Source organism: Lynx rufus, unplaced genomic scaffold, assembly GCF_022079265.1.
Source record: "Lynx rufus isolate CCGP_SWC_20201006 ecotype Redwood Valley unplaced genomic scaffold, mLynRuf1.p SCAF_2, whole genome shotgun sequence".
In the NCBI taxonomy this organism is placed as follows: Eukaryota; Metazoa; Chordata; class Mammalia; order Carnivora; family Felidae; genus Lynx; species Lynx rufus.
Genome location: NW_025814834.1, coordinates 156705309 through 156730916, shown reverse-complemented (window position 1 = coordinate 156730916; position 25608 = coordinate 156705309). Strand labels below are relative to the sequence as shown.

General features: G+C 37.0%; 1 protein-coding gene across 2 annotated transcripts in view; it reads left to right on the top strand.

Annotated features, from left to right (window-relative positions):
- Window positions 1-776: 776 nt before the first annotated feature.
- Window positions 777-25608, top strand: part of PTGFR (prostaglandin F receptor) — a 47754-nt gene continuing 22922 nt past the window's right edge. Inside the window, exons 1-2 of one of the 2 annotated variants that reach the window (XM_047082655.1) lie at window positions 777-1571; window positions 5949-5954. In XM_047082655.1, coding sequence (XP_046938611.1) covers window positions 777-1571; window positions 5949-5954 — 801 coding nt within the window. Of the gene's footprint in view, window positions 1572-5948; window positions 5955-25608 lie in introns of those variants that run through there. The other variant, XM_047082654.1, reaches the window with a different exon arrangement.

Genomic DNA, 25608 nt, shown 5'->3' with positions numbered 1-25608 from the left:
GTGCATGACCTGCCTCCTTTCCTACCGAGAGAGCCGGGATTTCTGCACAGGTTGTGGCTCGACAAGAAAAGCTTCTTAGCGACCCACCAGTCTACCTTCCAGGGGTTCCAGACCGTGTGGTTTGCTATTATTTGATCTAAATTCAACAGTCTTAGAACGTACTGTGGGAAGCCCCGTTTAACAACAGTGAGTTTGCCGGTCCACTCGGCCCCCTCCCAAAGTTCGAAGAAGATGGTTTTGTCCGCCTGACAAACAGGTAGTTTACCTAAAGAATAATCTGCAGTTTGGGGACAAAGCGTATGAAAGAAAAAAAAAAAAAAAAGCAAAACTTGAAACGGTCACTTAATTAAACAGACTAGTATACTTTTACAAATTTTCTTGGGTTTAAATCTAATCTTGTTAGTGATTTTGTAAGCTTTAAAAGTTTTAAGGTGTCTGTGAAGTGTCAGGAGGAGATTTAGGAGGAACCCATTTGCAGAGGGGCCACAGCCTTAACCAAAGGGTCTCAAGTTTGGCAGCCTCTTTACCTTGAACATGAAATGTGGAACCGCAGGCAGATGTGTGCTGCTTTGGTATGATGCAACCTTGCTTATGATAGGCCAGATAAATCTGATTCTCACCACAGGGTGCTGGGGCGCTTCAGTCTTAAATGTCAGATGAGCAGTTATCCAGGGCTCATAATTCCTCTGTCTTTATGCTGCAGATGTCCGGACTAGAAGCCTGCACTGTTTTGAGAGGGAGATGACTTAAGTGGCCAGCTTTTTATCTCCACAACGATGTCTATGAACAATTCCAAACAGCCAGTGTCTCCTGAAGCTGGGCTCCTTTCAAATACAACTTGCCAGACGGAAAACCGGGTTTCAGTATTTTTTTCAGTAATCTTCATGACAGTGGGAATCTTATCAAACAGCCTTGCCATTGCTATTCTCATGAAGGCCTATCAGAGATTTAGACAGAAGTCCAAGGCATCATTTCTGCTTTTCGCTAGTGCCCTGGTAATCACAGACTTCTTTGGCCACCTCATCAATGGAGCTATAGCAGTCTTTGTATACGCTTCTGATAAAGAGTGGATCCGCTTTGACCAGTCGAACATCCTTTGCAGTATTTTTGGTATCTGCATGGTATTCTCTGGTCTGTGCCCACTTTTTCTAGGCAGCGTGATGGCCATTGAGCGATGTATTGGAGTCACCAAACCAATATTTCATTCAACGAAAATTACATCCAAACATGTGAAAATGATGTTGAGTGGAGTGTGCTTGTTTGCTGTTTTCATAGCTTTGCTACCCATCCTTGGGCATCGAAACTATAAAATCCAAGCATCGAAGACCTGGTGTTTCTACAAAACAGAACACGTCAAAGACTGGGAAGATAGGTTTTATCTTCTACTCTTTTCTTTTCTGGGGCTCTTAGCCCTTGGCGTTTCATTCCTGTGCAATGCCATCACGGGAATTACACTTTTAAGAGTTAAATTTAAAAGTCAGCACAGACAAGGCAGGTCTCATCATTTTGAAATGGTCATCCAGCTCCTGGCTATAATGTGTGTCTCCTGCATTTGCTGGAGTCCATTTCTGGTAAGCGTCTAACGTTTTGACAATTTCTGCTTTCTTCCATTTTTCCATGTTTAATACAGGGTTTGTTGTGTTTTTTGAAGCTGTTAGTCTTGATGGGCAACAGTGTTCAATCTTTTAAATGCTGGAGTTTATTCCTACTCAAAACGTATGTCAACACCCAGCTCTGGCTTAGAATTAAGCTACTTATGGTACATGTGGTTATTTTCCCACAAGTCCTGAGTTGAAAGAAGGGTCTTGCTAAACAATTCTAACCATAGTGTAACCTGCTTGCAGTAGAGTAGGGAGTAATTTTAACAGAGTAACATAGTTTTAATATACTTAACAGGATTGGTTTCTAAAGTGTGAAACAAAAATGACCAAGTATAATACAGTATTGGAGTGGACTCAACCAAGTCTTGGTAGCAAGTCACAGAGACTTTTAACTTATAGAAAAGGCATATTAGCTACTGAGTTTTTCTAAACATATAAGACTAGGTCTCGGCTTGCAAGAGGAAGGAGGTGATGAGTTGAAATAGTTGGATAGTGCAGGTGAAGTCTGTGGATAGATTAGGTGAAGTGATCACTAGTACACCAACCCAAGAGCAGTGCCAATAGTTCAGGGAGAGGTATGATTCTCAGGAGAGCCAAGGATCCTTCCCTTATCATTCCATTCCATTCCTTTTTTTTAAATGTAGCCAGTAGCTATGTTTCACAGCTTGATATTTTTATTTGTAAATGAAGGCTAAAGTTAAGGAATTAGCAACAAACATAAGTCATTTATATTACCTTCTTGGTAGAAGGAAAAAATACTTATAATTGATAAGTATGGCCTTAACTCCCTTCATCATTTTATGACAGAAAGGTCGACAACATGTCACGAAAGAGAAAAGAATCCTCTGTACATAGTGAGTGAAAGCAGCAAAGATGATTTTTATTCCTTTTTCTGTACCAGTGAAGAAATGGGCTAGAGACAATAATATAGGTGGTCCGCAGGCAGAGGTAAGGCAAACCGGGGAGACAAAGGTAGATGGAACAGAGGGGTTGTGGTCATACTTTGCCTGGTACTTGTTACTGATGCAGTTTTCCTAGGCCCCCAGCAGGACCACTGTCCGAGAATTGTTGCCAGTGGAGTTTTAATCAACAATCCTGCTGATCCTGATGCACAAGAAAGTTGGGGAGAGCTTCTGTGGCTGACAGATTCCGTGACGGCTGACTTTATTTTACAAAAGGATTTCTACTTTTTGAATATTTCTTTATTCATATTATGTCCTCACACTTTGAATTTAGCATCTTCAATTGTTAAATCACTTAAATATTTTTTCATGATGTGCCTGAACTGGTCCTAAGAACCCAACCACGGGGGATGGGGGTGAGGTTGAGATTGTCAGTGGCAGGTCAACATTTTGAGGCCTGCTTGTTGTCAGTTTAGGAGGCCTGGGGTGAACCCAAGCAGTGATCTGATCTGTGCTCAGAGTCTAGCTATTTGAATCTGAATAGCAGAGAGCAGTTCTATCAATACTTAGAATCACTTTAGTGCTCATTCTTGGAGATTTTAATTTACACCACTCAACAAAGGGAATTTCCCTTGGACAATGCTTCTTCTTTTTTCCTTAAACTTTGAAACACAGTAACTTTTCCAAGTAAAAAGTGAGTATGAATAGCACTGAAATTAATTTGGAGGTTGGAAAGGGAATGTGAAGAAGGTGAGAAAAGAGGTACCTGAAAATATTTAAAGAAAAATTTTAAATGAGGGCCCTAGCGCTGGAGAGAACCTGAAAACAACAAAATAGTGAACTCAGTGAGATACAAGATAGTCTGGACAACTGAGATAATCACTGGTGCTTTGGTTTTTTGTTTGTTCCAGTCACGTTTAAAATCCTGCTTCATTCTGGCTTCTGACTGGGAAATAGGAATGACAGGTTAGCTGCGGTGACACGGTGGAAGGTAGCACAATTTCATGCTCATCATGGATATTTTGAACTTATGTTTTTCTTTAATATCTCTTTCTGAATTCTTGGCTTCCTTCACTGTTAAATTGGATATAATTTAATTCATATTTTGAGCATATTTCTAGTAGAAGCATAATTTTATTTCTGAGATCTGTGTTCTATTTACAAGTTATCAATACATCTATGACACCAATGTATCAGTACTTTTTAGTGTGAGAATTATTTCTGTGTGAGATGCATGGTAGATATACCACAGATGCATACTCCTTTTATTTGAAGCATTCTTTGCATTCCTGGTTTCTCTTGTGGAGACCTGGGTCTTCATAGCACATTCTGCCTAAAGGATTTATAACTTTTGTGGTCTGGACACATGTGCCTTGGGCATTAGGTTAAGGCCATCAGACAGCTCTAAATGGAGCCCTCATAAAAAACTCAGGTTTGGGAATGCCAAATAGCACCCAACACTAATATCTCATTTGAAACATTTCTCTTTTTTTTCCCTTAAATGCTTAGAAAAAGTGCATAGATATTAATGACTGAGCCATCATTCTTTATTCTCCATTTTTATTTTATCTTATATTTTTAATTTTTAAATTTTATTTAAGTCCGAGTTAGTTAACATATAGTGTAATAATGATTTCAGGAGTAGAATTTAGTGATTCATCACTTACATAAAACACCCAGTGCTCATCCCAACAAGTGCCCTCCTTAATGCCCATCACCCATTTAGCCCATCTCCCCACCCAACACCCCTCCACCAGCCCTCAGTTTGTCTTCTGTATTTCAGAATCTCTTATGCTTTGTCTCTCCCTCTCTCTTTATTTTATTTTTCCTTCCCTTCTCCTATGTTCATCTGTTTTGTTTCAATTCCACATATGTCTACTGTCCATTTTTAAAGTGCCTCTGAAATCAAGCTTCTGGATTCCCATAGTTGTACTATAATGCTAACAGCTTCCACAGTGCCCTACTTTACATCATGTGTCTTCTTTCTATGATTGATGAGTATGAATCAACTGGATTCATACAATCTAAACCCAATAAATCATTTGGATTTATAATTTGAATGAACATCTATACACATTTTCTGACCTGTTATCACTGTCATGTTCAAGCCTCAAACTGAAACAAAAAGATACAGGTGCACTCATGAAAAGGAGCAGATGATAGTGTTTGTGCTTGACAAGATTTAGTGCATCAGAATTTATCAATAGAGGCATACTTTCTAAAATTATTTAAATTTGTAGCTGATGACAAAGGGAATACTTTATTAATTTTGATGATTAGGTTCAGTCAATACAACGTAAGATGATCCTGTTGTTTGAGTTTTCTCTTCCTTTGTGTTTTTAATAGACTTTATTTTTCTTGAGTACCTTTAGGGTTACAGGGAAATGAGTGGTAAGCACAGAGTTCACATATACCCTCTCATGTCCCTCCCACACCCCCAGGTATCCTTATTATTAAGTCTTACCTGGGTGTGGTACATTTGTCACAATTCATGAGTCAATACCGTTACATTCTTATTGACTAAACTCTGTAGTGTTTTACCTTAGTGTTGTAGATTGTGTGAGTTTTGATAAATGTATATTGACATGTGTCCACCATTACAGTATCATGCAGAATAGTTTCATTGCCCTAAAAATCCCATTTTTTTCTTAATTTTTAAATTTAATGTGTTATTTTTCCAAAGGAGGAAATGTATGTTTTCAGGAATTAAGATTCAGAAATGTAGTACAAAAATAGTATTAGTTTAAAATATAGCTCATTAAAATTTTGAAATTAAAAATTTTACGATATCTGGATTTTATAGTTTTAAACATGGTGAGCTCATATAAATTCGGTTAATTACAATCCCAACTGAAAAATACAGGAAACTACAATGGGCACTTATTAGCTTATAAGCTTATTAGCTTATTAGCTTATGATTTCATTTAGCAACAAATTAATACAAAAGTCTTTAAGAGTCAAATGGCAGTTATAAAATTGTCTTGTGCATATCCTAGGTGAATCACTTCTCCTTAATAAATAAATCTTAAAGACATTCTTTCGTTGTTTCTAGAGTGAGGGAAAAAAACCCATTTATCCACACTTCAAGTAACATTTTCTTATTATTTTTGCCTTTATACAAGTAATGATTCTTTTTAATGTTCCATTTCTAGAATATGTAACCCTGAAAAGAATTTATTATTATTGCTATGCTTATTTAACCAGTTTGGCAGAGCAATAAATACTTGTTGACTGGTTGACTGTAACTTAAGTAATATGAATGTCAAAAGATTGCAAATGATTGACCAGAATGTGGATTCGCAGTTTTGTAGGTAAGAGTTAATTAAGCAAATACTGAAACCAAGTGGTAATTTTTAATCTGTTCCCTAAGTCAGCAACTGTAGATGCTATTAAACTTCGACAATCTTTTACTAGAAGGCCATACGTTTGTTTACTTTCTCTTCAGGGATAGAAGATAATTTTGACTTGGGAAAAGAAGTGTAAAGTATATGGAAAGTACATAGATTTCTTATGTAGGTGGGTTTACCCAAGAAATGTGTTCTCTTGCATATATAAATTTTGAACTTGATTTCTAAAAAGGTTATTACTCTTACGCTAGTGTTTCTAGTCAATGTAGTTAAACATTTAGTCGCTAAGATGTTTGTCAGATATAAATAACAAAATTAGGTAGCTGATTGAAGTTTGACTGAATTACTAAAGGTATTGGCATCATAATGAACAGGTCTTAGAGGGCTAATGGCAAATGATAGGTGAGCCTTTCTCTCCGGGAAGTTACCCTTAGCCAACGGAAGCTGCCTTGACTGTGGTGCACCCTTTGGTCCCTGTGTCTGCAGGGACGGATGGTTGTAGAGATACAGAACTCTTACCCCCTTGCCTCATTTAGGACATTTCTGAAGGGTCATCCATACTTCAGAACTCACTGGCTGAGGCCTTTGTTGCAAATGCACTGAACTCTGCTTCCCTCTTTGCCAAACCCTGCTTCCCTCACCATCCCACACTCCCCGGAACCACTCCCTGCTTGCAGATCTCTGTCTCAAAGTTTATTTCCTGCAGAGTCCAGCTTAAGACAGTCTTTCAGAAGCCCATTTGTTCATATATTATCTAAATAGAACATATATTACACATAGGTTTACAGTCTGATTCGACTAACATATTGAGCTATGTATACATCTTTGGAGTTGAATTCCTTTTAGTTTATTATCTCCCTCCATGGAGCATATAGTGTAAAATTGGTCCTGCAAAGGTCAATCAATTAAAAAAGACATTGCTAAGCTGACGATTTTCATAAAAATCTGCTTTATATGTGTACAGTGGTGTGGAATAATTTTGGTATTTTAAGTTCATTTACTCTTAACAAAACATGATTTCCTGTTTTTAAGGAGAAAGAGTTATAAAAATGCCCAAAGATACCATAGACATTGGGACGGCACTTAAAAACATTGCTTGAGTGATTCAAGTGTAAATGAATCAGAAACATGTGGATTTATTTATACTCCCTTGGATATGAAAATCTTCTGGCTTAATGTGTCTTGGGGTTTTTATTAAGCTCCCAAACATTTAAAGAACAATTCAAGATGTTAATGTGCCCAGAATCTCTCTAGGTTGCCAGTTTTAACTTTATTTGTTTAGTCGTATCCTTACAGGGGGGTATATAAAATGCCTTCCATTTATATTTGCTCTGGAAGGCATTTATAATCACATGAAATTTACCTCGGATATCAATGCTGTTTATCTATATTTAGAGAGGACTTCATCCAATAGGAAAAAAACTGCCTTTTGATATTTGCAAATATTACTTTTCAAAGCTTGTATAAGTTTGTCATTCTGTCCATCCTCTGTCCTGGGTGTAAGTATGGTAGTGTCACAAAAGAGTGGGTACAATTATGGCTTCATACAGATGGGGAGATGGTTTTTCTCACTCCCCCTTGGCTAATAAATCCTCAAAAAGAATTCAGACAGTGGAATGTCAGAATGGAGTGGCTGTGGTATGGTGGTGAAGGAGACAGAGACAATGGGATTATGTAAAAGGATTTATTTTTAGCTTTTAGTGCACAGTTTCAAATTAAGCCTTCTCTTTAGGTACTGTAGTTATTCAAGTACAGGAAGGGGACAGGATCCCAGCCCTACCACCTCTTAGCTGTCACATGGAGCTACTCTAAGCCAATTCTGTACCGTTGTCAACCGATTATAATAATGCTATTTCCTTAAAAGTGCTATCAGAAAAAATGATTTGACCTCCCTACATCGATAGTACAGTGATTGGCTCGTAGTAAATCTAAAATCCCCAAATCCTGCCACCCACCATCTCAATTAGAAAAGATCATCCCTCTTTAGTTCAGATGTTTTCCGTGTTCTCCTCTATGAAGAAGCTTTGCTTGCACTGGAAAGGAGCATAGGGAGCTCGCAGCTTCATAAAACTTTTCTTGGACATTTCCACCTGAAGTTTCGGGTCACTGTTCCTTATTTCACTGTCTCATAAGAAGTAAAGATGTCGCCTGCTAATCTTTTGCATCTTATTCAAATTCTCTAATATTTTATAATTATAATAATTTACAAGGTATTAATGTACAAATTATTTAAATCAAGTTAAAATTAGTTCAAAATGATTGAGACTGTTAGGTATAAGGCATTATGCCCAGGTTGTGAGTAGTTCCAGGGAGTGAGAGATAAAGCTCTTTCCTCAAAGAGCTTATAGCTTGGAGTAAAAGATACACCCTGAGAGCTAAGATAAGTCTTATTTCTTCCACTTCCTGGCTGTGTGACCATAACCACTTTGTGCCTCAGTTTCCTCATATGTAAGAGGTGTTGTAATAGTTCTCAACTTCCTTGGGTTGTTGTGAGGACTAAATAAGTTAATAATGCAAGTTAAAATAGTGCCTGACATAGTATCATATGCTTCAGTTATTATACTATTATTGTTATGGTTGCTGTTATGATTAAATATTAATGCAGGGGTGCCTGGGTGGCTCAGTCAGTTGAGCATCCGACTCTTGATTTCAGCTCAGATCATGATCCCGGTGGTTAGATTGAGTCCCATGTAGCTCTGTGCTGGACGTGGAGTCTGCTTAAGATTCTCTCTCACTCTCTCTCTCTCCCTCTGCCTCTCTCCCCAGCTCGTGTGCTCTTTCTCTCTCTCTCAAATTAAAAAAAAAACCAACAAAACATTAATGTTGCCAGACAGTAACTTTGTCAATGAGATGACTGAAGGCACTTTTTAGTTATTAAATGAATAATGGATGCTATAGTAGATGGCTGTCCACGAGTTATTTATTTATTTGACAAATATTTATAGAGCACCTACCATTGTGCAAGGCAGTGTTTTAGATACTATAGTAACAATCTCTGTGATTTAACTGTCACAATATCTGTGCTGTAAGCAGCAATACTTGTAGACGATGAGAAGAAAGGGTATGTGTAGCAAATTGAAATATGAAGATACTTGATTATATTTTCTATTCTAACAGAGTAACAGGTATTCTGTTGTGAATATTTGTGGATGAGATTGTTTTTTATAACATGAAGGTGAAAAATTTCTATAGTATATCACTTAGAAGGAAAAATTACTGGAAGTAAATGTGATCCTAAGTGAGGTCATGTAAACTGTGAAAAACAAGGAGAAGAGAGATCATAATGCATATAATTCCTAGCGATATAAAAATGTACAAATAAGACAGTATTTGGACAGGTTTGAACAAGATAAGAATACAGCAGGCTGTAATAAACTAATATTGAAAGCTAGAAGAATTTTCAAGTAATGAAACAGGAGTAGCAGAAAAATTAAATCCTATCATAACAAGTTAATAATTCAAATCAGTATTTTATGCTATCATTTGATAAGAAAAGTGACTCAAGATATAGAAGAGAAATAAATGGTGAAGTGAAGCATTACAGAAACCACCAACTCTTTCTGAGATTATACATAAAGAAAGTGTTGGAAAGGACTGAAAATAAAGAAAAAAATGTGAACATTCATAATAGAAATGAAGAAAATAAAATAATTCATTGATGCTTTAATGTACTCGTTATTTTACTCATTGATTTGTTCATTCAGCAGGCATTTGCTGAGCAAAACGTGGGGTGTCTCTCCAGGTGGAGGGTGAAGCCGAGATGGAGACTTGACCTGGGAAAGTACTCCTGAGGCACACACTAGGAATCATATTTTCTAGCTTCTTCATTTTACCCATGTTCTTTGCACTCCGTTCTTCAATCTCTTGCTCGTATGTGCATCCTCCTTTTCCTTCTCTTTCCACATGTAATGTGATATAAATATAACTGTTTGCATTTTTTCCAGCCTTGTCTGGGAGCAGGGCAAAGGGTTGATTGCTTTATTGATTGCTCTAGTGATAGTGGAGGAACATCTGGGCCCAAAGGTGCATTAATAAGTATTAAATAATAACAGTGCTGTAGCAGTCCAGCAACAGTGGTTGATATTGTTATTATGATTACGTATTCCTTTATTTTGCTTCTTGCATTTATGTTCATGGCAGAGGACCAGAAAACAAGGAAAACGAAACCCACAGGAATGCCCAGGAAGGACTGGGAGACAGAATGCAGGAGTTGCGAGAGAAACAGGGACTAGGCAGGGAAGGAAGCAGAAAGCCCAGGGTAGAAGTGTAAGTGAAGAGAGAGGCACTCCAGTGTCCTAGGAATTCCGTTGGAAAGGAAAGGCTTCTGTTTATTTCCACAGGTATCTTTTCCTTATTGAGGAATATTAAATTTTGTGTACTGTGTTCTCTCAAGCTATTTTTAAAAATGCAGTGTTTTTTTTAGTATAAAATTTTAGTGTAAAAAAATATAGTAAACTACAAGTTAAAATTAAGGAAAAAATGTCCCAAATCCCCACTCTCCAGAGATAACCACTATTAGCATTCTGAGTGTATCCTTTTACTTATCGGATAGGGAAAATATATTGATTTAATTTCTTTGATTGACAGAATAAACTTTCTTTTTCTTATATAATTGGGCATTATCTTCTTTTTTTTGAGAATATGAGGTTTCTGTGAATCATTTGCAAGAACTCTTTGGATAATAAAGAACAGATAATTCTATTATATAAAAATAATTTTAAAATCAGTTATTATAAAAACAATTGTTTTTCCATATTTATTGTTAACCTTTTAATTTAGTATTTTAATTTATATAAGTAGTGAATGAATCAATATTTTTTTTGTGTGGTTACTGCGTTCATGTTAAGAAATACTTTTCTCAGGCTGAGATGATATTGGTGTTCATCTCTTTTTTCTTGTAGCTTTTTTCTTTTTCATTTTTTGTATTTATGTTTTTAACACATTTATAGTTTATTTTGTTTAGTTTGCACATTAGTGATATGAATTTTCTTTTGAATGGTTAGCTAGCTGTCCCCAAACAGTTTATTCCATGGTCTTTCTGCAAGTGTTTAAAATTCCACCTTTATTTATTTTTTTTTTTATTTAAAAATTTTTTTTTCAACGTTTATTTATTTTTGGGACAGAGAGAGACAGAGCATGAACGGGGGAAGGGCAGAGAGAGAGGGAGACACAGAATCGGAAACAGGCTCCAGGCTCTGAGCCATCAGCCCAGAGCCCGACGCGGGGCTCGAACTCCCGGACCGCGAGATCGTGACCTGGCTGAAGTCGGACGCTTAACCGACTGCGCCACCCAGGCGCCCCTAAAATTCCACCTTTAGTATGTATGAAATTCGTAAATGTGTTTGGCTCTTTCTGGACCCTTTATTTTACCCTACTGATCCATCTTTAACTTTATGTACGATTACAATCTTCTTCACATTTTACTTAGGCATACTTTCAGTTTATTAATTACAATGTTCCTTTCCATGATCATGATCTCCCATACTTGAAGTCATTTTTAGAATAATAATTTATTTTTATTGTGACAAAATTCACATAACGTAACATTCACTATTTTAACCATTTTAAGGGGTACAATTCCATGACATTTTTTACATTTAAAATGTCATGTAACCATCACCACTATCATGTCTAGAACATTCTCATCATCCCAAAAGGAAGCCCCATACCCATTAGCAGTCATTCCCCAGACCCTGTTTCCCACCTTGTGGCCCATGGCAACCACTAATCAATCTCTCTCTGCCTTTATGGATTTGCCTATTTTGGTTATTTTATATAAACGGAATCTTAAAATATGTCGCCTTTTCTGTTTGGCTTCTTTCAGTTAGCATGGTGTTTTCAAGGTTCATGCAAGTTGTAGCATGTATCAGTATTTCATTCTTTTTTGTGGCTGAATGATAATTTGTTTCTATGGATACACCACATTTTGTTTATCCGTTCATTAGTTGATGGACATTTGGGTTGTTTCCAGCTTTGGCTATTGTAAATAGTGTTGCTATTTGTATACAAGGTTTTGTTTGAACACTTGTTTCCAGTTCTTTTGGGTATATAACTAGGAGTGAAATTTGCTGGGTCATGTAGTAATATTAGGTTTAACTTTTTGAGGTAACACCAAATTATTTTCCACAACAGCTGCACCATTATGCCTTCCAATCAGCAATGTATGAGGGTTCCAGTGTCTCTATATTTTCACTGACACTTGTTATTTTCTTTTGAAAAAAATTTTATAATAGCTGTTTTAGTGGATATCTAGTGGTAGCTCATTATGCTTTTGATTTTCATTTCCTTTCTGACTAATGATGTTGAGCATCCTTCCGTAGGCTTGTTGAGCATTTGTGTATTTTGGGGGAAAGTTGTTCATGCACAACTTTTTTGTGTTTAAAAAAGTCTATAATTTTCTTCTTTTATTGTATTCAGCTTTTGATACTAGAATTATACTAGTTTAAAAAATCAATAGGGAAATTCTATTTCTATGTACTGGAATAATTTAAGTAACTTGGATGTTAGCTGTTTTGTGGTGATTTGCATCATTTTGATGTTTTTTTCATAGGGTTTCAGGGTTTTTTTCCTGATTTTTGGTTTGAGTTTTCTACTTTTTCTTGAGCCAACATTGGCATATTTTCACATAACTTAATTTCATCAAGAATATAAACTTAGCAAATTTTTATACTGAGAATTTCTTTATAATTGAAGATATTCTTAACTATTAACTTATATTTGTCATACATAAAAGTTATATATACATTTATATGTGTTTATTTTACCAACATTTTATATAATATTTATATTTTTTCTTTTTAAATTAGGCTTTTCAGAGGGTTATATAGTTTAATAGTTTAAAATTTTTTGTATCAACTTATAAATCTTACTCTTCAAATTAGTTAACTTTTTACTATCAGATTTTGTAAATATTTCACGGGCATTTGAAAAGAATCTACATTTTCTTTTTTTAAGTTATAAAGTTAAATACATAGCTATTAAATCAAGATTATTATTTATAGAATTCTATTTTTCTTCTTTTTTTTCTAAGGTAAGCAATTATGATTACAATAGTAGCATTAGACTTCTTGTATATTTTGGATTTTGTTGTGCATTTACTATTATTGATATAGTCTAAGAAAGTTTTAGGCACGTTCTTATTAATAGGATGCAGCATCATCATAACATTCAAACAGAACAAGTAGAACTTCTCCCCCCTCTCTGTCATGCCCCCATACCTCTTGGTTGGGCTTCAGAATCCTGACATTGAAAAAAAGATAATGTGGGGAGTAAATTTTCTTCTCATTTTCTGCTACCTGTATTCTGTTAGCTGCTTTGGTTTTGCTAACTTAGGAAGTATGAAGTTAAATCAGAAAGGAGTCAGTGTATGGAAGGACATGGTAAAATCTGCAGTTTAGAAAGCAAATCAATTCTGATTAGTTCCAGGAATCTACTACTGACAACTCTGGGCATCAGCACTTGCCGTTGGCCTGTCCTCCATCCAGTCCTGCTTGAGGTTTTGGTTTAGAATTGCTCAAGACCTGTGCACTAGGAAGAAGCTTCTGAGAATATTCCTCCAACATAACATGTTCTTTGGGTCTGTTGATATTACAAATGCACTCTTTGGAGAAAAGCAGGACTAGAGCTGCATATAGAAAGAAGGAACTGTTGGGTGCCTGGGTGGCTCAGTCGGTTAAGCGTCCAACCTCGGCTTAGGTCATGATCTCACAGTTTGTGGGTTCGAGCCCCTCGTCAGGCTCTGTGCTGACAGCATGGAGCCTGGAGCCTGCTTCGGATTCTGTGTCTCCCTCTCTCTCTGCTCTTCTCCTATTCATGCTCTGTCTCTCTCTGTCTCTCAAAAATAAATAAAAGTTAAAAAAAATTTAGAAAGAAAGAACTGTGTGAATGCCTTCTTACTCCTCATTTCCTAATGTAAAAGCTTATTTCCAAATTGCAACAGAAAGTAGCAACAGATGTCTTTATTATTATGCTTGTGATCATTGTAGTTCAGAGAATTAGTTTCTGATACAGTTTAATCTTTATATGCTTCTATAACTACATATTTTTGCGACTGACAATTTCACTATTTCTCTCATACACTATTTCTGAATCAAAAAACTACCTGACATACCAAAGAATTTTTAAAAATTCTAGAGTCTTTATAAACTTTGATAACATGCTGTGATTTTGAAATGATTGTAGGATGTGTGGTGATTCTTTTCTCTACCGAAAGTCCAAAGGCAGACTGTTTCTTATTTCAAAGGAATACAGACTTTCTAAAAAAAAATATAAGCAGTTCTAAATGCACGCTTTTTAGAAGAGATCTTTGTTTTTTTAGTTCATCCCCTGGAGCTTATGGTAGGCTGATCTATGGATTTGGGTGCTGAAGCTAGTTTGCTAGAGGCTCTCCTGGATGGTGGCAGATCCAGTAGTCTGTCCGGGAATAATTTCCGCTGTGTGATATTGACCTTCTCCTAATTGCATGCTTTAGGTTTATCTGTGTAAGCTAAATGGTAGTAATACAAAGCCATTTCTGCTTGTTTAGATAGTTTTCGATTGATGTGGATTTCCATATGGTCGATTTAGCACGCCATTTATATTTGGCTGTAAAGATGAATGGATAACCTCTTTTATCTATATTGGTACCCTTGCCTCTAATACCTCCCTTGTGTATAAATTGACATTAAGATGTAGCCAAACTGTTGACGCCTTCATTTTTTTGAATTTCTTGGATTGTTTTATATGGTTGCCGAAATCTCAAGTTCAAATCAATTCAACTCACCCAGAGATTATCTGCTAAACAGTACAAAGAAACAGCCAAGAACTCAAAAATCACGCATCCAGTGATTTCTGAGTGATGCCCTATGTATTCAGGTACTGAGCAAAGTAATAGAACCCAAAGAATTCTGAGGAATTTCTGTTGGCCTCCCTTCCCTACTCTCCTCCCCAGTCAGGCCAAAACACTAAAAAATGTTTTAGTTTGAAAGATAAAGATCTCTGTTTTGGAATTAACTTCATTTTTCCTGGCTACTGAAGGCCACTCTTTGTGGTGGGTAGAGGGAGAAACCCAGCCTTAGGCTTTCTTACTCAGTGACAGACCTAGTACCCCACACAGTCTGAAGAGGGGAGGGAGGGATGAATGTGCAGTGACTTTATTTTGATTTTTTAAATTTATTATTTTATTACATTTTAATATTTATTTTTTTTTTGAGGGAGAGAGAGAGAACAAGCAGGAGAGGGGCAGAGAGAGAGGGAGAGAGAGGGAGAGAGAGAGAGAATCCCAAGAAGGCTCCATGCTGTCAGCACAGAGCCGGATGCACAAACTGCAAGATCATGACCTGAGCCGAAATCAGGAGTCAGTCGCTTAATTGACTGGACCACCCAAGTGCCCCTGTGCCATGACTTTAATAATAGGTAAGTGTTGTTCTTTAAATAATGTTTATAATTAAAGTCAGAACGCTCAGGGGCACCTGGGTGGCTCAGTCAGTTAAGTGCCTGACTTTGGCTCGGGTCATGATCTCATGGTTCACAAATTTGAGTCCTGCGTCGGGCTCTGTGCTGACAGCTCAGAGCCTGGAGCCTGTTTTGGATTCTGTGTTTCCCTCTCTCTCTGCCCCTCCCCTGCTTGTGCTCTCTCTCTCTCTCTCTCTCTCTCAAAGAATAGATATATAAATTATTAAAAAAATAAAAAGAGTGCTCATATATAAACGCTGATTAACTATTTTTCCTTTCAAATTTGCTCGAAGAAAGGCTGTTTCATATATAAAATGCCAAAGTTCCATAGTTTAGCATGAAATGTCATCAAATGTGTACATACCTGGTGGCTAAAAATCATGTCTTTAAGAATATATTACTATAGCACATTACACTGATTCAAGTCTGATTTTCTTTTTATTAGAGGAATCATAATTCTGAAGTTCTTTGTTTTTATTTGTAATAATTTTCTCCATGAAACCTGTTTTGATTATTCTATCCCACATATATATCTCTTTCTGTGGATAAAGTATAGCATCTAATTCTATGTAATCATAAAATTCACACTGTTTGTTGTGTGATTGTCTAATCTCTTAAATGGATAGGGAGCTCTTTACTGACCGAGTCAATGTCATATGTTTCCTGTGATGTCTGGTATACTTCTTGGAAAGGTTCAAGGAAAATGCAGCTCATCTAATAGAATTCTTTAATCACAATTAAATTAGTGATGAAACAATATCCTTATAGCTATGGTTATTAAATGCCTATGAATATCATATAAAGATTTTATTTTTTAAATGTTATTGTTTTGAAAAAAAGTAAAATTTTGGAAATATAGCTGTAAAAGTCTAATGGTGATTATCATTTTAAATGTAAAGTTCTTCCTTGCTTAGAAATGTTGTTTTGTAGTGTAAGGATTAACTAATTTAAAAACCTGTAAATCTGTAACTCCTACCATATGCCAGACACAGTGCTCTCAGCATTTCACGGAGAATTCAACCCATTGAATCTTTATTATATTTTCGGTTGTATATTTTCTCAGCCATGACTCTCTATGTGCAGAGGATTTACCCAAAGGATACAGTCATAGAAGGCTTAATGTTATTTGCAGTTAGCATCAAGAGCAGTTACACTACATTCTTGGCCGTGTGTTATAAGTGAAATTTTAGCTAAAATTAAGATGTCTTCAGATTTAAGCCAAGATTCATGAAAAAGACCTCTGATAGGAAGACAGTTCAAAGACGTTGAGTTGCTTGTGATGGAGAAAGATAAACATGATTAAAAGGAAGATTATTTTTGTACTCTTATTGTACTGACCCAGGCCTGATTGAAAGTAAATCTTTGAACAAATTTGCTAAAAAGCCTGCCTTCAATAAACTAAAAAAATTTCTTTGCTTCTCTTCTCCTTTCTAGAACATTAACAATGCCCTTAGTCTCCTACCTTCTCCTGTCCCCAACCTAAAAGGGTCCTAATTTATCTGTGTAAATTATAAATTCCAAATTAGAACAAATATGGTAGCTTTGTTAGTTGGTATTGGATATTAAAAATAACCTGGATTTTGTGCAGAATTTTTTTTACCCTTTGAGAAGTGTTATTTTTCTTCTGTCATTGAAAGGGTAAAAGCCCCTTCCAGGAGAAAGAAGTCTTCACTGAATGTTTTGAGGGACTAGTGAGGCTTTGATTAAAACCAGAAGGTGCCATGAGCATTACAACAAAACAAACTTTTATGTTGAAAATATCTTCATCTTTCACTGAACAGCCTGTTTATTCCAAATGTCTTGCAAAATCTCATGGCTTTGGTATCAGAACACTACTGTTTGCAATCATACCCAGGCATGTTTGTAGCTGGAGGATGCCATAGTCCTTGATTTTTAAAGAGAGCCAAAGATATGGCCTTAGTGAGAATTCACTATGAAAAAGGAATTAAAACATGTCCGTAAATATAATATGTTTAGAAATGCTCATTTATTTATTCAATAAATATTAAAACATGTCCGTAAATATAATATGTTTAGAAATGCTCATTCACTTATTCAGTAAATATTTTTCTTGGCTCCAAGTTTCAGACACTGTTCTGGGTGCTAGGCTATGGTGCTGGACAAGACAGGCGATATTCCCTCTCTTGCGAAGGTTACATTCTTTTGGAGGAGTGGTTGCCAAGGGCTAGGGGCTGTTTGGAGAGCACGCGAGAGAGCGCGCGCGGGAGAATATAAGTAAGTAAATTAATGGGATGATTTTAAATAGCAATAAGTACTTTAACTGAGGGTGGGGCTAGGACTCTTAGATTGGATGGTCAAGGACGGCCTCACCATGAGGTTAGCCCTGGATGACAAAAAGGAGCCAGCCATGGGGAGAGGGTGGGCAGGTTGGGCAGATAGAGGGAACAGCCAGCTCAAAAACCCAGTGGTGGGGATGAGCTGCTTGTAATGAGGGACAAAACAAAGGCCATTACCTGGAACAAGGGAACCCAGGTAAAGGTGATAGGATCTGATGATGGAGAGGAAGGCAGGGGCCAGATAAGCTGTGGTGGGTTTGGGTTGAAATTCAGTTGGAAACCCTTGGAGAGTGTCTTAACAAGGGAAAGATATGATCTGATACATGGCTTAGAAAGATCACTTTGGTTGCCAGATATAGAATGGGTTACAATGGAGAAGAACTATAGCAGAAAGTTGTTTGACATTTCATTTGACACGTGAATATGAATAAATTACTTTTCTTGAACTTATATTGGGAAGTAAAGCAATTAATAAGTCACTATTAAACAAAGGCTAGCTTGTGAGTAGAAAAGGAAACATTTTGGGGTGCCTGGGTGGCTCAGTCGGTTAAGTATCCGACTTCGGCTCAGGTCATGATCTCGCGGTCCGTGGGTTCAAGCCCCGCGTCAGGCTCTGTGCTGACAACTCAGAGCCTGGAGCCTGTTTCAGATTCTGTGTCTCCCTCTCTCTCTGACCCCCACCCCCCCCCTGTTCATGCTGTCTCTCCCTCTCTCAAATATAAATAAACGTTAAAAAAATTTTAAAAAAGGAAACATTTTCAAAGTAATTCTCCATAAGGCTTGAAGTATAATTATAAGGGAAATGTTTAATTATACCTTATCTATTCTGCTTGATTAGTAATTTCAGTATATCTTCTCTGATGGTTTAACGAAGGGCATTTTGATGGGCATTAATTTGACTGAGAATATGCAATTATACATCTGCAGTTTGCTCTTGAAGTTATTTGGCTCTTTTTTAATTCTTTTTATTATTATTAATTTTTTGTTTCTGGTTTTGCACAGCCTAACACGCACACACACAATTAAATCACTTCATGTTTTTTAGAAATAGAAACAAATGGTTTTCTATTTCTTGGCTCTTGAGAAGTCAGCTTTGAAATGCTCTAATAATTATTTTACTACGAAAGAGAAATGTTCAGTCATTACGGCATATGTAATTATAGCATGAAGGACACACATGTGCATGCATTTATAGGAAAGTGTGTATTACGTGCCAGATGGACCATCGACAAGGAGTTTATATATCCCTTGTTTAGGGTTTGACTTTGGAATAAAAGCCAATTTTTCTTTTTTGCAATTGATTTTAATACCACAGTTCCCCCCATTTAAACTGTGTCAAATATGAACAGGGCATATAATTTTATTTTGTGGACTTTTACTACAGGGCCCTAAAATATTTTAAAACTTGAATACCCTGCAGAAGTGAATCTTTCTGGGCAAAGAAAGACAGCTGACCCCACTGTAACAAACCTCAGCAAATTCTGACTTGAGAAAAGGCTGTGCTTTCTGAGTCAGGGTGCTTAACTATTCTCTACCTTCTGTTATTGGGAAGAAAGGATGGGTATTGACTCCCAGTTGAATGGCATAGTTAGGATCTCGGTAGATTCCCTAACTTGGAAGACTGGTGGAGTTTCCAACTTCAGTGCTGCATTCACCGACTAAATATTTAGCAGGCATGTGTCATATGCAAAGATACCTCAATCTATGTTGTCTACACCAATGAGCATCTTCATTGGCATTGACTCCACAACATATGACTCTACTGAATCTCCTTAGCTTATCCTTGAATCTCTACTTTTAATAGGTGAACTCATATAGTCTATTGTGGTATGCAGAAATTTCTCACTACTTGAGTTTGGACAGGATAGACACACGTCCTTTGGAAAATTACTAAGAATCTTTGTGAGCTTCAGTTTTAACCTCTGTAAAATATGAATAATAGTAATGCTGACCACATCAGTGGTTTAATCGAGTAACATGAGTTTTCACATGATACCTGGTGAACATCCAGTAAAAGGTTCTGTGTAATGGTTACTGTTATGACCATTATTCCCTTTGGTACCATAGTGAAACCCAGAGGTAATTTGAAAAACATTTATTGAGTGTCTAGCATGGGCATTCGCACAAGTGATGCATGGGTATATAAACATGACTAAAATGGGATCCCAACTTCAAAGGAATGTGTAGTTTATTTGGGGACGCATGAGCAGAACTGGCTGTATTACAAAAGAACAAGTGTGAGCAGAAACTTCATCTGTGTTTAGTCTATGCCAAGAGGCGAAGGGCAGTAAGTTCTTGATGGAAGCCTCCTTGAGTTCAGGTTCACTGTGGTCTCTGGTGGTCTCTGGGTTTAGTGAAGTAGGCTCTTAACCGCCAGTTCTCTCCTAGGAATGCAATTCCTGTCTTTTGATTTAATCATCAATTTATAAACTTTCTGTTTTCTTTTCTTCCTTGGATTAAATGACCTCATCTTTTTCCTCACACTGATTTCTTTTCCATAGACTTGTAGTCAATGCCATTTTAGGTTTATACCTCCTCCTTTCTTTTCATGATGTGCTTCTTAATATGAATGTGTTTAATAAGGTCAGTTCTTCTCTAGGATGCCAACCAGACACTGTTTTACTCTTTGGGATTTTGGACCTTTACCTACAGGTCTAAAGGAGTCTTGGCTCCTTGTATCTTTCACTGGTTAATCCAACCAGGGAAATCTGAGGGCTACTTAAGGCCATTTTATCAAATCACTTACCTGAATGCAAAGCCTAATTTCTTGTTGATTACAGATGTTTCTTACCTCTTGTTTATTTCTGGAAAAAGTCATGGTCTTTTAAGTGAGGCCATTTTTGGGGTATTATTTGAAAAACCTCGTAAGATCACAGTGTCTTCTGTACAACCACAGAGGAAGGACTTGGCTTTCTGGTATTGCAAATAACACCACAAAGGAAAAAATAATAGAATTTGTACTGGAAAGAAGGGAGTGGAATTGGAGCCACAGGTTTACAGTATGCAAGGAGGAAATTTCCTGAGCAAAAACTTCCTAAGGGAAGGAGAACAGTCTTGGTGTTTTTGGTGGTCATTTTCAGACCTGTTCATAGGATTACTTAGACCTCTCTTAGTGATGGGAGTGAATCATTTGGGCAATTTGTGATGATTGGCTTTCATTGTGGGATGGATCATGGTTAAAATATACAGAGGGTGTTTCTCTCCATTGCCTACCTTGAATATGTTCATAAGGTGAAAATAATTTGACCTCCTAAGCTGCTTTTTGCATTAAATTTACATACTGCTGTGGTGCATTTTGTAAAGGTACTTATTAAGTATGTTGTGCATTAATCACTATCTTTTGATTGCCCCTGGGATCTGAGAATCAAACTCCATGAGGGATTTTTAATCCTGTTGTTTCATAATTTGAAGGCAGGTAATGGCAAGGTCCCCAGTGTTCTCATTCTTGGAACAGCTGAGTTCATACAGAGAGTTGCAATATGAGCTACATGCACTTTTTTGTTCTGTCCCTTCAGAAAGGACAGGATGGTCAGGTGCAGCCCATGTGTGCTAATTCCCTTTCCTGCTTTTCCATTCTCCAGCCTTATAGACATGTCCTACTTTCCATGCCAGCTCAGTTTTTTGCTCTCTGAAATCTTTTCAGTAAACCATCTTGCCTTCTTGATCTTCTTGGGCTGTGTTCCCTTTTTCCTGACTACAGTACACATAATTAATTCAGAGCAATTTCTCAGAGAAGGTAGAAGGCTGAAGTTTATCTTCCCAGACAGTTCAGAGACAGAAATATAATAATCATTTAATTAACAATTGTAAGGTGCAAGGCTGAACTGCCTATTTATTGCCGGTGCCATTCTGACTGATTGGTGCCAGTGTTCTACATATTTTGAATATCACCACTGCTATATTTTTATTAGCAAAGTAATGTGTGTTTATTATGTGAAATTTGAAAAGTACAGAAAACGATGAATTAAAATGTAAGCCCCTTTAAAGGTCCTGTTTATTTCTTAAGTAAATTCCTAGGAACCTTATAATTTCTATGCTATTTTGAATGGGAGTTTTATTATATTCTGTGGTTTGTAATGTTAGTTTAGAGAAGTGTCTTTGACTTATCTAAGTTGGTTATGTATTCAGAATCTTGCTGAATGCTTTTATTGGTGTTAATCATTTTTTTAATATTTATTTATTTTTTTTTTGAGAGAGAGAGACGGGGGGGAGGGGCAGAGGGAGAGAGAGGGAGACACAGAATTTGAGGCAGGCTCCAGTCTCTGAGCTGTCAACACAGAAGTCAGATGCTTAAGCGACTGAGCCACCCAGGCACCCCTGGTTTTAATCATTTATTGATTCTAATCATTTTTAGATAACAAAAGTTTATATTTTTCTAATTCTTATAACCTCATTTTTTTTTCTCAAAGCATTAGCCAGGAATTGCCATGCTTTGTGTTTGTTTTTAAGTTTATTTATTTAGAGAGAGAAAGAGTGTGCAAGTGGGGAAGGAGCAGAGAGAGAGAGAGAATCTCAAGTATGCTCCACATCACAAGTGCAGAGCCCGATGCAAGGCTCAAACTCAAGAACCGGGAGATCATGACCTGAGCCGAAGTCGGATGCTCAACTGACTGAGCCACACAGGCGCCCCACCATACTATGTTAAGCACTGGTGGTAATAATGGGTATCTTTGTCTTGTTCCAGATCTTATAATGTATCCATATTTTCTCCATTAAGTGTAATGACTGGAGATTTCTACTATTTCCTAATTTTAAGTCCTGCATAAGTACGGCATTAGCTTTCTATTACTGTCTAACAAATTCCAATAAACTTAGCAGTGTGAAACAGCTTTAAAGTATCATAGTTCTGTAAGTCAGAAGTCTGGGTAGGTTCTTCTGGGTTCTCTCCCAGGGAACTGAAAACAAGGTAAGAGCAGGCTTGGGCTCTAACCTAGAGGCCTGGGAGAAGAATCTTCTTCAAAGTTGTTGGCAGAATCCAGCAGCTGAAGACCTCAGGTCCCTGTTTTCTGGTCGGCTGGTAGCTGCTCTCTGACTTCTTGTGCTACCAGCTGGAGAAAGTTGTTTGCTTTTTTTTTTTTTTAAACTTTATTTATTTATTTTGGGAGAGAGAGTGTGCGTGAGCAGGGGAGGGGCAGAGAGAGAGGGAGAGAGAATCTGTCAGCACAGAGCCCAACGTGGGGCTTGAACCCACGAGCTGTGAGATCATGACCTGAGCTGAAGTAGGATGCTTAATTGACTGAGCCACCCTGGAGCCCTGAAAGTTCTCTGCTTTTAAAGGAGCTCATGTGATTAGATTAGACCCAACTGGATAGCCTCACTGTGTCACCTGTGTCATATAGCATAATTATGATGGGAGTTATGTCTTATATTCACAAATCCAGGGATCAGGAGCGTTCACAAATCCACAGGGATTGGGGCATTATGAGGCCATTTCAGATTTTTTTTTTTTTAACCGTAAGTACATACCCGGCCTCTGTTAAGCAGTTACATTTTTGTTTATATTCTTCCATGCTTTTCTCAAAGCATATACACATGTATTAGAGAGGCTATATTAAGAGTGTGGCTTTGGGATCCAGATTATCTTTACTAATGATTTGACTTTGGGCAAGTTAATCAGCTTTCTTTTGTCTCTTTTTCCTTATCATTGAAATGGGAATACTGGTACTACCTGTCTCAGAAGATACATAGTAATTACGCAATAAGTTCTAGCTATTGTGATAATTATTATGTTAATCAAACTGAAATGCTATTATTTAATAATCTTTATTTTCTTAACTGTAACATATTTTATTTGCAAGCATCCTTAGGCAATGCCATTTTAATGGCTGCAAGCTATCCCATTGTGTAGATATACTATAACCAATTTTGTTGGGGGTTGCTTCTATTTTTCTATTTTATAAACAACACTGAGATGAATATCCTGTGAATTTTTGCACACTATTTCTGTTTACTTGATTAGAATAAATTCATGGACATGGAATTGTTTTTTTTCTCAAGGGGAACTACCTTATAAAGGCTGGTGATGTATTTTACCAAATTGCCCCGCAGAAAGATTGAACCAGGTTGCACATTTCCCTCTCTTTCCCCTCACCCCCAGAAGTTTCACTTACTTTTTATTTATTTATTTTTTAAATTAAAAAAATATTTTAATGTTTATTTATTTTTTTGAGACAGAGAGAGACAGAGCATGAACAGGGGAGGGTCAGAGAGAGAGAGGGAGACACAGAATCTGAAACAGGCTCCAGGATCTGAGCTGTCAGCACAGAGCCTGACGCGGGTCTCGAACTCATAGACTGTGAGATCATGACCTGAGCCTAAGTCGGATGCTTAACCGACTGAGCCACCCTCACTTTTTAAATGATGGAATAATACTGTTAGAGAGTGAGCCCTAGAAATAACTACCTTAGAACAGTGGAAGGAGGAGAAATAGTTCAATTTGAAGCTCATGGGGAAGTTCTCATGAATAAAAGTCTGAGTTGGAGAAAAGTCTGAGTTGGGGGAAAGGAGAATGTGAAAGACAAATATGAGTACCTTTGGACTAATAAGGAAATGAAGAATCTGGGAGTTGGAACTCTACATAGCGTTCAGATGGGACATAAAGTTCAATTTAGAAAGCAATATTTTTTTTTGGTGAGGATTACTAACATTGCAACAGAATTTTACTTCAGTTAATTTTTTGTGTCAGTGGCACACTATTTTAAACTAGCTTACACAATAGGTAGACTGCATTGCTATGGTGAGCTATAAATGGTGGGCTCTTAATGATAACTTACAAATGAATGATATTTCAAAAGTTTGTAAATCGGGCACTGTCTGCATGCCATTGTTTAAAAAAGAGATCCATTTTTATTTATTCATTTATTTCATTCATGTTCACATGTACTTACACACTCCTAACTCTTGGGAACTCTATACCTAACATATCTAAAAGTGGCATCTGATCCAGCAAAAGTATTAACACCAGATTTCTGAAGAGAAGATCTCAGCAACACTTCTGGCAGGCAGAGATAAAGTTGTGGCTGACAGCATATAAGCAGTGTATGGATGCCTTCTTGTTGGTGTTGCCTTTCAGGCAGCTGCTCATTAACAGAATGATGTAACTTGATGAGGGCACTTGTTCAAAGTGAGCGAGAACTTCTCCATCCCTGTACTTGTCCCTTTCAACTCCCACCCCTCTCACACCACACTCAGCAACTGCATACACTGGATGAGTTAGTTTGTCCCAGACGTATTGGGGCAGGGTTACTCCGTCTGGCTCCAACTAAGTGAAGGAAAGGATAAATGCATACTATCTACAATAGTACTGGACTTTTATTAGTTCTTTTTTTTTAAGTTTATTTACTTTGAGAGAGAGAGAAAGAGTGGGAGAGGGGCAGAGAGAGAGAGAGAGAGAGAGAGAGAGAGAGGGAGGGAGAGATGGAATCCCAAGTAGGCTCCATGCTGTCAGTGCAGAGCTTGATGTGGGACTGGATCTTACAAACCGTGGGATTGTGACCTGAGCCCAAATCAAGTCGGACACTTAACTGACTGAGCCACCCAGGCGCCCCAAGATTTTTATTAGTTCTTGAAGTGACTCCAGGACCAGAAAAATCCTAATAGTAACAACTATAATAATGACAATTATAATAATTATGATAATGTTCATATGCAAATGCTAGATATACTTTTTAAGGAACGTATTATGCACCTGACACAATACTAGGTGTTTAAATACATTATTTGAGTTAATTACTTATAAATTTTTTTTAAATTCTCATTTTACTGATGAGGAAACTAAGGCACAGAGAGATTAAGGAATTGTTCAAGGTCACATTGCTAGTAAGTGATAGAACCATGTTTTAAACCCAAGACTACTCAAAAATCTCTATTTCTTTAAAAAAACATGTAAGCTTTTAAAATCTTTAAAAAATAATTTTAAAGGTACTGAAGAGTTTGCAGAATTATTATGGAGCGTTCCTGTATGTCCTTTACCCATTTTCCTCTAATATTTTCTTTTCTTGGGGGAGGAATAGAGAGAGAGAGGGACAGA